This window comes from Dreissena polymorpha, chromosome 16 (assembly GCF_020536995.1).
Source record: "Dreissena polymorpha isolate Duluth1 chromosome 16, UMN_Dpol_1.0, whole genome shotgun sequence".
Taxonomy (NCBI): domain Eukaryota; kingdom Metazoa; phylum Mollusca; class Bivalvia; order Myida; family Dreissenidae; genus Dreissena; species Dreissena polymorpha.
The window spans coordinates 34,998,196-35,010,985 of record NC_068370.1 but is presented as its reverse complement, the minus strand read 5'-3'; the positions used below and the strand labels follow the sequence as shown (position 1 = coordinate 35,010,985).

At 40.9% G+C, this 12,790-nt stretch overlaps 1 protein-coding gene and 1 long non-coding RNA gene across 3 annotated transcripts in view; one reads left to right on the top strand and one right to left on the bottom strand.

Annotated features, from left to right (window-relative positions):
- LOC127861971 (uncharacterized) overlaps positions 1–12,084 on the bottom strand; it is a 24,635-nt gene extending 12,551 nt beyond the window's left edge. The window contains exons 1-7 of one of the 2 annotated variants that reach the window (XR_008040382.1): positions 11,836–11,857; positions 11,433–11,526; positions 8,835–8,984; positions 7,234–7,327; positions 6,822–6,926; positions 4,636–4,785; positions 3,037–3,130 (exon numbers count right to left, since the gene is read on the bottom strand). This is a non-coding gene — a long non-coding RNA (uncharacterized LOC127861971). Of the gene's footprint in view, positions 1–3,036; positions 3,131–4,635; positions 4,786–6,821; positions 6,927–7,233; positions 7,328–8,834; positions 8,985–11,432; positions 11,527–11,835; positions 11,858–11,991 lie in introns of those variants that run through there. The other variant, XR_008040381.1, reaches the window with a different exon arrangement.
- Positions 4,784–9,169, top strand: LOC127861970 (uncharacterized). The gene is made up of 2 exons (XM_052400763.1): positions 4,784–6,941; positions 8,728–9,169. Exon 1 carries the CDS (start codon positions 4,854–4,856, stop codon positions 6,429–6,431), a length of 1,578 nt encoding a protein of 525 aa, XP_052256723.1. The 5' UTR covers positions 4,784–4,853; the 3' UTR covers positions 6,432–6,941; positions 8,728–9,169.
- Positions 12,085–12,790: the final 706 nt, after the last annotated feature.

Here is a 12,790-nt window from a genome sequence, read left to right as displayed (position 1 = left end):
GCACACAGAAAACAGAGACTACAGCTCTAAAGCAGATGTGCTTACAATGCAAGGGAGGTTAATTCCTATAGCCATATTTGACATGAAGTTCCACGATCTAAACACTCACATTTTTTAGTCTAAATATTTGTCTTATGGTAATATGATGCCATTGAAGCAAGATTTAGAGCCCCAAAACAATGACCTGGTGATGATATTTTGCAGATAAAACTTCATTTGTGGGAGTCTTTATAGCCAGGGTATCATTTTTGTGAAAGTTGCTATATCAGTCAACATCTATTTTCTACTTTGGACATACATTTGTACTTAGTGTGAAATGCCTTTTAATTACAGAAAACGCGGGGGGGATATTAGCACACGCAGGAGTAGAGGCAGAAAGCCACCCAGTTTAAGCTGGGAACAAGCCAAAATGGACTACATCCACTGAAATACACCAACCTGGAGTTTCCAGTGCAAGTTCCGAGGGCGCCGAAAGCTTCTAAACGACTGGTACGGCTGACAGACAAGGAAGCCAGGGACAGTCAATTCGTCAGAACCACAGCAGGGTTAGCACAGGCAGACACTCTGGCATACACTCTCAGACCTAAACCTGAAAAAGGAAGAAAAACAGATTGTGAGTGTTGACCGCAATGAAAATTTCATTGTGAATAATGAGAAATGCTTGGCACTTATTAAGCTGTACATGCAAGTGGTTGTAGAAACCAAACATGAAATGAAAGTTACACGTGCTGGTCTGTGTGTCTACATCTGTGTAAAATGTAGTTACTGTGGATTTAATTCGCAAACATTGCCAATGTCGGACACAATCCAGACCGCAAGAGGCCCCCCTGCAGGATTTTTGAACTATTTAGTAGCAATGCCAGTGCTAAAATCTAAAATTGGAATGGATGATGTAGCTACTGTATTAACATGGCTTAATATTAAGGCGCCATGCAAGCAAACATTTCAAAAAAGTTTAATGACTTGGGACAAGCACAAACAGAACTGAGCGACAAACAATTGGAACTAAATCAGGACTATGTCGCAAATGTCATGAAAAAAGCCGGCTTCGAACCTGAAGTTGACATCCCAATTTGACGTCGCCTACACATGTCGACCCCAGGGGGGATGCGGAAAAGTCTACACAAAGCTTTGGGGCCCTGGTAGAACACAATACAGGTCAAAAACTCCCACTTGCCATAGCCATGGCCAACAAGCATGCAGAAAAAGGTACTGCAGGCATTGGATAACTGCCTCAAAAACCTTTGCAGCTGAGGCCTCGATTGCAAGCAGTGAGCGGAAGTATTACTTCACAGGTCATGGATAAAGTGAAAGATGGTCCTTTTGGCAGTAAGGTCAATAACCACCGACTCTGGTACGCAATCGGCAAAGGCTATACGGGATTACTATGAGCTTAAAAAGCAAACAAATCACTTAAAAAAGCAGACGGCCACCCACTACAAGTGCTTTGTTCACAAGCTGAGAGCTCTCGAAAGACATGTGCGTGCCGCAAGTCAGACATCAAATCCATTCCAAAAAAGTACCAACAAAGACGAATACATGCGTAAGCTGGCCAGCTTGCCTCCGCTGCCGAGTGCGCATTGAACTGGAAAGACTGCGAAACAGAGCTGCAGTGATGAGCTTTTCTTCGATCGGCCAAATTTGCTATAGAAAACATCATGCATTGCTTCTCCGGAGATCACAAGATGTGCAAGGAACGCTCACGAGTGTGCACCTATCGAGTGACCAGCTCGTACAAACATTTGCCCTATGGAGAGCCACTAGCACTCCAGGAGAGTGACAAGAAAATTATTTTAGGAAACATTAATAAACATTTGATGCCACGGGGTTGAAAGAAGTGGCAAAGCTCTTTAACACAAATGCTTGTGAGAGCTTAATGCATCTGTGTTTCATTATGCCCCCAAAACTTCATTCTATGCTAGAAACTTTGCAGCTCTGTGTCATTCTGCAGTTCATACAAGGTCTATGGGGCCCAGCAAATCATCAATGAAGGTGCAGAAAAGGTGACAGGGAAAAAAATCAGTTTACATAGCATGATATACAACCAACTGAAGGCCAAGGATCGCAGACGGGAATATGACAGCCGCAGGAAGGCCTCAGTGCGGTACAAAATAGTCAGATTCTACCTTAGAAAGCGGCACGCAAACAGAGCCCTGTACCGGGACGGTCTATATGCCTCTGAAGTATGCCATCTACAAGTGCTGCTGACCATAGCTATGGACTTAAAGTGTAAAGCAGAAAACCTTGTGATGTACAGTACATGCAAACTGCGAACGGCAACATAACAATAACCTAACTTGTATATTTACCGCAGACCACAGACAGCATTCCCTGAAGCCCCTGTGACCCGAGCATTGACCATTTGTAAGGCACACTTTGCGGGAATTATTAACAGTTACTGGCTCATACGATAAATGCTCTATATTAATGCAAAGCTTATTGTGGCAGAGGTGTGAGATATGGAAATTGCGCTGCAGTGCACTGTGTCCGGGATCACACAAATAGTACTTGAGACGGTGGACTTTTAGCTTGATGCGCTTGCCCGATACAACAACACGGTGCACACCATAGCCGTACCTATCTGTTTCACCAGTCCACAGGCAACACAGACCAACCAACTCACTCTTTTCACCCAGAACAGCTTCCAGTTTCACTACAAGCTGATCCGGGGGAAAAACTCGAAAAAAAAGCAGCGGCCATGAGTCACAGGGTCTTAAGCACAGATGAATCTGAAGAAAAGTGAAGTAAATACTCTTAATTTTGTAGCATCACATTCTATTATGCCTATTTAGAAGATTTCACTCTCTGAAATTTAAATTTAAATCACCTACGATAAGTATAGTGGTTAAACTGTCATGCAAAGTAGGGTTTTATTCAAAAATCAGGCTTACCTCCCCCTACTGAAATGTTAATATCTCTGCTCAAATTGGTCAGAATTGAATGGGAAAACTGTTTTCAGGTGTTGATGATTATATTTTATCAAAAAATGTCACATTTGACTATGCTGCCTTGGATGTGAAATTTGGCATTTTTTACCTTAAGGGGGCAGTCTACAGTTTTTCTGGAAAATCCCCAGGCCGACAAGCACTGGTCTGCAAAACACCCTCAAAACAAGGCCTTCAGTCACAACCTGAAAATATATTCAGACCATATTCATTGCGGCCCGTCAACAGCTTGAAAATAAAGCACAAAACAATGCAGAAAATGCTCTTTAAATTTATATCTGGGGTAAAATAGACCTTTTCGGGGGTCTCGGAAATTGCCCATAAAAACCCCATTTTTACATAAACCCGGCAATCACATTTAACTTTCCGGGTAAGAATACGCACACAGTCGACAACATGCTTCGCACTATCAAAGCAAATGCTTTCAAACTAACCCAAACAAAATGGGTCATTACCATTGAACTTTTTTGCACTGCTAACTTATTTAAACCCACCGTTGAAATCTGTCAAATGCCGGCTGTTTCAAGCAGAAAGTACATGTGTTTACTTCTCACTCAGCATGTTGTTGTTGTTGACTAAAATTCAGGTCATTTAGTTTCGAATTACTCAAAACATGTGAAATTACTAGAATATTGACCATTTATACTTACATTTCAGCTCCTGGAGTCAAAAAACAATTTCTTTTAGGCCATACACCTTAAATTCAGGAAATTGACCGGGGCCAATGCGCAGATAAGGCTAAAAAAACTGTAGACTGCCTCCTTAAGATAGCAGTCAAAGTTTTAAACCCATCTAAATTTGAATTATTTGTATACTTCAGTCAATTCTGGATGAAACTGGGTGGTTTTCTTTGTGAAATAACTACAATGTACAATTGCATACTATTTTTAGTGAGCATATCAGAGGCGGCATTTTCACGCAACTTTTTGGTCATTTTTTTGGTTTTCTACCCAAGTCTAAAAATCACTCAGTTTGCACAGATATGAAATGTAGGTATAATCATATTGCCACAAATGACTCCTAATGAGTTTCATCTTTGATCCTGAGTAAAAAATTGTTCACAACACTGGTCCAAGTTAAAAAATAAAATGAATTTTGATGATTTTTTCGATAAAATCAGTGTGTTTTACTCACTTTTCATCAAAGTTGATGCACATATAGGGGTTTAAATGGTTTGAAAGGCACTAAATGTTGTATAAATAGTTGATTTAAGTCAACTTGGTATTACTTGCATAAATATCTAAGCCTATGGCACACAGAAACAGAGACTACAGCTCTAAAGCAGATGTGCTTACAATGCAAGGGAGGTAATTCCTATAGCCATATTTGACCATGAAGTTCCAAGTCTTAATACACTCACATTTTTTAGTCTAAATATTTGTCTTATGGTAATATGATGCCATTGAAGCAAGATTAGAGCCCCAAAACAATGACCTGGTGATATTTTGCAGATAAAACCTTCATTTGTGGGAGTCTTTATAGGCCAGGGTATCATTTTTGTGAAAGTTGCTATTCAGTCAACATCTATTTTTCTACTTTGGACATACATTTGTACTTAGTGTGAAAATGCCTTTTAATTACAGAAAAAGCGCGGGGAATATTAGCACACGCAGGAGTAGAGGCAAGAAAGCCACCCAGTTTAAGCTGGGACACAAGCCAAAATGGACTACATCCACTGAAATACACCAACCTGGAGTTTCCAGTGCAAGTTCCGAGGCGCCGAAAGCTTCTAAACGACTGGTACGGCTGACAGACAAGGAAGCCAGGGACAGTCAATTCGTCAGAACCACAGCAGGGTTAGCACAGGCAGACACTCTGGCATACACTCTCAGACCTAAACCTGAAAAGGAAGAAAAAACAGATTGTGAGTGTGACCGCAATGAAAATTTCATTGTGAATAATGAGAAAATGCTGGCACTTATTAAAGATGTACATGCAAGTGGTTGTAAGAAACCAAACATGAAAATGAAAGTTACACGTGCTGGTCTGTGTGTCTACATCTGTGTAAAATGTAGTTACTGTGGATTTAATTCGCAAACATTGCCAATGTCGGACACAATCCAGACCGCAAGAGGCCCCCCTGCAGGATTTTTGAACTATTTAGTAGCAATGCCAGTGCTAAAATCTAAAATTGGAATGGATGATGTAGCTACTGTATTAACATGGCTTAATATTAAGGCGCCATGCAAGCAAACATTTCAAAAAAAGTTTAATGACTTGGGACAAGCACAAACAGAACTGAGCGACAAACAATTGGAACTAAATCAGGACTATGTCGCAAATGTCATGAAAAAAGCCGGCTTCGAACCTGAAGTTGACATCCAATTTGACGTCGCCTACACATGTCGACCCCAGGGGGGATGCGAAAAGTCTACACAAAGCTTTGGGGCCCTGGTAGAACACAATACAGGTCAAAAACTCCCACTTGCCATAGCCATGGCCAACAAGCATTGCAGAAAAAGGTACTGCAGGCATGATAACTGCTCAAAAACCTTTGCAGCTGAGGCCTCGATTGCAAGCAGTGAGCGAGTATTACTTCACAGGTCATTGGATAAAGTGAAAGATGGTCCTTTGGCAGTAAGGTCAATAACCACCGACTCTGGTACGCAATCGGCAAAGGCTATACGGGATTACTATGAGCTTAAAAAGCAAACAAATCACTTAAAAAAGCAGACGGCCACCCACTACAAGTGCTTTGTTCACAAGCTGAGAGCTCTCGAAAGACATGTGCGTGCCGCAAAGTCAGACATCAAATCCATTCCAAAAAAGTACAACAAAGACGAATACATGCGTAAGCTGGCCAGCTGCCTCCGCTGCCGAGTGCGCATTGAACTGGAAAGACTGCGAAAACAGAGCTGCAGTGATGAGCTTTTTCTTCGATCGGCCAAATTTGCTATAGAAAACATCATGCATTGCTTCTCCGGAGATCACAAGATGTGCAAGGAACGCTCACGAGTGTGCACCTATCGAGTGACCAGCTCGTACAAACATTTGCCCTATGGAGAGCCACTAGCACTCCAGGAGAGTGACAAGAAAATTATTTTAGGAAACATTAATAAAACATTTGATGCCACGGGGTTGAAAGAAGTGGCAAAGCTCTTTAACACAAATGCTTGTGAGAGCTTAAATGCATCTGTGTTTCATTATGCCCCCAAAACTTCATTCTATGCTAGAAACTTTGCAGCTCTGTGTCATTCTGCAGTTCATACAAGGTCTATGGGGCCCAGCAAATCATCAATGAAGGTGGCAGAAAAGGTGACAGGGAAAAAAATCAGTTTACATAGCATGATATACAACCAACTGAAGGCCAAGGATCGCAGACGGGAATATGACAGCCGCAGGAAGGCCTCAGTGCGGTACAAAATAGTCAGATTCTACCTTAGAAAGCGGCACGCAAACAGAGCCCTGTACCGGGACGGTCTATATGCCTCTGAAAGTATGCCATCTACAAGTGCTGCTGACCATAGCTATGGACTTAAAGTGTAAAGCAGAAAACCTTGTGATGTACAGTACATGCAAACTGCGAACGGCAACATAACAATAACCTAACTTGTATATTTACCGCAGACCACAGACAGCATTCCCTGAAGCCCCTGTGACCCGAGCATTGACCATTTGTAAGGCACACTTTGCGGGAATTATTAACAGTTACTGGCTCATACGATAAATGCTCTATATTAATGCAAAGCTTATTGTGGCAGAGGTGTGAGATATGGAAATTGCGCTGCAGTGCACTGTGTCCGGGATCACACAAATAGTACTTGAGACGGTGGACTTTTAGCTTGATGCGCTTGCCCGATACAACAACACGGTGCACACCATAGCCGTACCTATCTGTTTCACCAGTCCACAGGCAACACAGACCAACCAACTCACTCTTTTCACCCAGAACAGCTTCCAGTTTCACTACAAGCTGATCCGGGGGAAAACTCGAAAAAAAAGCAGCGGCCATGAGTCACAGGGTCTTAAGCACAGATGAATCTGAAGAAAAGTGAAGTAAATACTCTTAATTTTGTAGCATCACATTCTATTATGCCTATTTAGAAGATTTCACTCTCTGAAATGTAAATTTAAATCACCTACGATAAGTATAGTGGTTAAACTGTCATGCAAAGTAGGGTTTTATTCAAAAATCAGGCTTACCTCCCCCTACTGAAATGTTAATATCTCTGCTCAAATTGGTCAGAATTGAATGGGAAAACTGTTTTCAGGTGTTGATGATTATATTTTATCAAAAAATGTCACATTTGACTATGCTGCCTTGGATGTGAAATTTGGCATTTTTTACCTTAAGGGGGCAGTCTACAGTTTTTCTGGAAAATCCCCAGGCCGACAAGCACTGGTCTGCAAAACACCCTCAAAACAAGGCCTTCAGTCACAACCTGAAAATATATTCAGACCATATTCATTGCGGCCCGTCAACAGCTTGAAAATAAAGCACAAAACAATGCAGAAAATGCTCTTTAAATTTATATCTGGGGTAAAATAGACCTTTTCGGGGGTCTCGGAAATTGCCCATAAAAACCCCATTTTTACATAAACCCGGCAATCACATTTAACTTTCCGGGTAAGAATACGCACACAGTCGACAACATGCTTCGCACTATCAAAGCAAATGCTTTCAAACTAACCCAAACAAAATGGGTCATTACCATTGAACTTTTTTGCACTGCTAACTTATTTAAACCCACCGTTGAAATCTGTCAAATGCCGGCTGTTTCAAGCAGAAAGTACATGTGTTTACTTCTCACTCAGCATGTTGTTGTTGTTGACTAAAATTCAGGTCATTTAGTTTCGAATTACTCAAAACATGTGAAATTACTAGAATATTGACCATTTATACTTACATTTCAGCTCCTGGAGTCAAAAAAACAATTTCTTTTAGGCCATACACCTTAAATTCAGGAAATTGACCGGGGCCAATGCGCAGATAAGGCTAAAAAACTGTAGACTGCCTCCTTAAGATAGCAGTCAAAAGTTTTAAACCCATCTAAATTTGAATTATTTGTATACTTCAGTCAATTCTGGATGAAACTGGGTGGTTTTCTTTGTGAAATAACTACAATGTACAATTGCATACTATTTTTAGTGAGCATATCAGAGGCGGCATTTTCACGCAACTTTTTGGTCATTTTTTTGGTTTTCTACCCAAGTCTAAAAATCACTCAGTTTGCACAGATATGAAATGTAGGTATAATCATATTGCCACAAATGACTCCTAATGAGTTTCATCTTTGATCCTGAGTAAAAAATTGTTCACAACACTGGTCCAAGTTAAAAAATAAAATGAATTTTGATGATTTTTTTCGATAAAATCAGTGTGTTTTACTCACTTTTCATCAAAGTTGATGCACATATAGGGGTTTAAATGGTTTGAAAGGCACTAAATGTTGTATAAATAGTTGATTTAAGTCAACTTGGTATTACTTGCATAAATATCTAAGCCTATGGCACACAGAAACAGAGACTACAGCTCTAAAGCAGATGTGCTTACAATGCAAGGGAGGTAATTCCTATAGCCATATTTGACCATGAAGTTCCAAGTCTTAATACACTCACATTTTTTAGTCTAAATATTTGTCTTATGGTAATATGATGCCATTGAAGCAAGATTAGAGCCCCAAAACAATGACCTGGTGATATTTTGCAGATAAAACCTTCATTTGTGGGAGTCTTTATAGGCCAGGGTATCATTTTTGTGAAAGTTGCTATTCAGTCAACATCTATTTTTCTACTTTGGACATACATTTGTACTTAGTGTGAAAATGCCTTTTAATTACAGAAAAAGCGCGGGGAATATTAGCACACGCAGGAGTAGAGGCAAGAAAGCCACCCAGTTTAAGCTGGGACACAAGCCAAAATGGACTACATCCACTGAAATACACCAACCTGGAGTTTCCAGTGCAAGTTCCGAGGCGCCGAAAGCTTCTAAACGACTGGTACGGCTGACAGACAAGGAAGCCAGGGACAGTCAATTCGTCAGAACCACAGCAGGGTTAGCACAGGCAGACACTCTGGCATACACTCTCAGACCTAAACCTGAAAAGGAAGAAAAAACAGATTGTGAGTGTGACCGCAATGAAAATTTCATTGTGAATAATGAGAAAATGCTGGCACTTATTAAAGATGTACATGCAAGTGGTTGTAAGAAACCAAACATGAAAATGAAAGTTACACGTGCTGGTCTGTGTGTCTACATCTGTGTAAAATGTAGTTACTGTGGATTTAATTCGCAAACATTGCCAATGTCGGACACAATCCAGACCGCAAGAGGCCCCCCTGCAGGATTTTTGAACTATTTAGTAGCAATGCCAGTGCTAAAATCTAAAATTGGAATGGATGATGTAGCTACTGTATTAACATGGCTTAATATTAAGGCGCCATGCAAGCAAACATTTCAAAAAAAGTTTAATGACTTGGGACAAGCACAAACAGAACTGAGCGACAAACAATTGGAACTAAATCAGGACTATGTCGCAAATGTCATGAAAAAAGCCGGCTTCGAACCTGAAGTTGACATCCAATTTGACGTCGCCTACACATGTCGACCCCAGGGGGGATGCGAAAAGTCTACACAAAGCTTTGGGGCCCTGGTAGAACACAATACAGGTCAAAAACTCCCACTTGCCATAGCCATGGCCAACAAGCATTGCAGAAAAAGGTACTGCAGGCATGATAACTGCTCAAAAACCTTTGCAGCTGAGGCCTCGATTGCAAGCAGTGAGCGAGTATTACTTCACAGGTCATTGGATAAAGTGAAAGATGGTCCTTTGGCAGTAAGGTCAATAACCACCGACTCTGGTACGCAATCGGCAAAGGCTATACGGGATTACTATGAGCTTAAAAAGCAAACAAATCACTTAAAAAAGCAGACGGCCACCCACTACAAGTGCTTTGTTCACAAGCTGAGAGCTCTCGAAAGACATGTGCGTGCCGCAAAGTCAGACATCAAATCCATTCCAAAAAAGTACAACAAAGACGAATACATGCGTAAGCTGGCCAGCTGCCTCCGCTGCCGAGTGCGCATTGAACTGGAAAGACTGCGAAAACAGAGCTGCAGTGATGAGCTTTTTCTTCGATCGGCCAAATTTGCTATAGAAAACATCATGCATTGCTTCTCCGGAGATCACAAGATGTGCAAGGAACGCTCACGAGTGTGCACCTATCGAGTGACCAGCTCGTACAAACATTTGCCCTATGGAGAGCCACTAGCACTCCAGGAGAGTGACAAGAAAATTATTTTAGGAAACATTAATAAAACATTTGATGCCACGGGGTTGAAAGAAGTGGCAAAGCTCTTTAACACAAATGCTTGTGAGAGCTTAAATGCATCTGTGTTTCATTATGCCCCCAAAACTTCATTCTATGCTAGAAACTTTGCAGCTCTGTGTCATTCTGCAGTTCATACAAGGTCTATGGGGCCCAGCAAATCATCAATGAAGGTGGCAGAAAAGGTGACAGGGAAAAAAATCAGTTTACATAGCATGATATACAACCAACTGAAGGCCAAGGATCGCAGACGGGAATATGACAGCCGCAGGAAGGCCTCAGTGCGGTACAAAATAGTCAGATTCTACCTTAGAAAGCGGCACGCAAACAGAGCCCTGTACCGGGACGGTCTATATGCCTCTGAAAGTATGCCATCTACAAGTGCTGCTGACCATAGCTATGGACTTAAAGTGTAAAGCAGAAAACCTTGTGATGTACAGTACATGCAAACTGCGAACGGCAACATAACAATAACCTAACTTGTATATTTACCGCAGACCACAGACAGCATTCCCTGAAGCCCCTGTGACCCGAGCATTGACCATTTGTAAGGCACACTTTGCGGGAATTATTAACAGTTACTGGCTCATACGATAAATGCTCTATATTAATGCAAAGCTTATTGTGGCAGAGGTGTGAGATATGGAAATTGCGCTGCAGTGCACTGTGTCCGGGATCACACAAATAGTACTTGAGACGGTGGACTTTTAGCTTGATGCGCTTGCCCGATACAACAACACGGTGCACACCATAGCCGTACCTATCTGTTTCACCAGTCCACAGGCAACACAGACCAACCAACTCACTCTTTTCACCCAGAACAGCTTCCAGTTTCACTACAAGCTGATCCGGGGGAAAACTCGAAAAAAAAGCAGCGGCCATGAGTCACAGGGTCTTAAGCACAGATGAATCTGAAGAAAAGTGAAGTAAATACTCTTAATTTTGTAGCATCACATTCTATTATGCCTATTTAGAAGATTTCACTCTCTGAAATGTAAATTTAAATCACCTACGATAAGTATAGTGGTTAAACTGTCATGCAAAGTAGGGTTTTATTCAAAAATCAGGCTTACCTCCCCCTACTGAAATGTTAATATCTCTGCTCAAATTGGTCAGAATTGAATGGGAAAACTGTTTTCAGGTGTTGATGATTATATTTTATCAAAAAATGTCACATTTGACTATGCTGCCTTGGATGTGAAATTTGGCATTTTTTACCTTAAGGGGGCAGTCTACAGTTTTTCTGGAAAATCCCCAGGCCGACAAGCACTGGTCTGCAAAACACCCTCAAAACAAGGCCTTCAGTCACAACCTGAAAATATATTCAGACCATATTCATTGCGGCCCGTCAACAGCTTGAAAATAAAGCACAAAACAATGCAGAAAATGCTCTTTAAATTTATATCTGGGGTAAAATAGACCTTTTCGGGGGTCTCGGAAATTGCCCATAAAAACCCCATTTTTACATAAACCCGGCAATCACATTTAACTTTCCGGGTAAGAATACGCACACAGTCGACAACATGCTTCGCACTATCAAAGCAAATGCTTTCAAACTAACCCAAACAAAATGGGTCATTACCATTGAACTTTTTTGCACTGCTAACTTATTTAAACCCACCGTTGAAATCTGTCAAATGCCGGCTGTTTCAAGCAGAAAGTACATGTGTTTACTTCTCACTCAGCATGTTGTTGTTGTTGACTAAAATTCAGGTCATTTAGTTTCGAATTACTCAAAACATGTGAAATTACTAGAATATTGACCATTTATACTTACATTTCAGCTCCTGGAGTCAAAAAACAATTTCTTTTAGGCCATACACCTTAAATTCAGGAAATTGACCGGGGCCAATGCGCAGATAAGGCTAAAAAACTGTAGACTGCCTCCTAAACACGATGAATAAGAATTAATTAACCCAAGTATGCCTATCGTCTAGAAAAAAAGGCCTTGGCAAACAGCGTAGACGCAGATGAGACGCCGCATCATGCGGCGTCTCATCAGGGTCTGCGCTTTTTGCTTAAAGGAATTTCTGTAAGAAATATTCTAAATTTAGAAATAAATATACTAGACATCCCTAATTTTGGAAATAAATTGATCCAATTTAGAAGGATGAGAGAGTCCACTAGGTATAAAAGGGTTAATCACTCTATGAATGTATTTGTTTTATACATGTACTTACATTGTATGCCATTCATCGTCCCTTTATTCTTTACACAGGTCGTACAATTGTCTTGTGGCTGAAAGCCACCGGCTTGAAACGTGTCACCACACTTGCTGTTCGTATTGCTATCACATACGTAGCATTTTATGGCCGCAGCATAACCTATTTGGAGTCAATCAAACACTTTGTCACTCATTCAACTTCTCAACGAATAGGTTAACAAAAACATCAAAGCATTGAATAAAATACTATATTGAAATAAAGGTAATGTTTGATTCTTCCTAATGGGAACCCCCTCCCCTGCCATTGTATTATATATACCCGTATACTGGTATCAGCTGTGATCGACCCAAAAACGCATAGGAAGTATGAATGGGTCAGCTGAGAGGAAAGATTTATAGGATTTGAATTTGC

Coding starts and splice junctions, on each gene's coding strand:
- LOC127861970 (XM_052400763.1), top strand. CDS start 4,854: ATGCTGGCACTTATTAAAGATGTACATGCAAGTGGTTGTAAGAAACCA.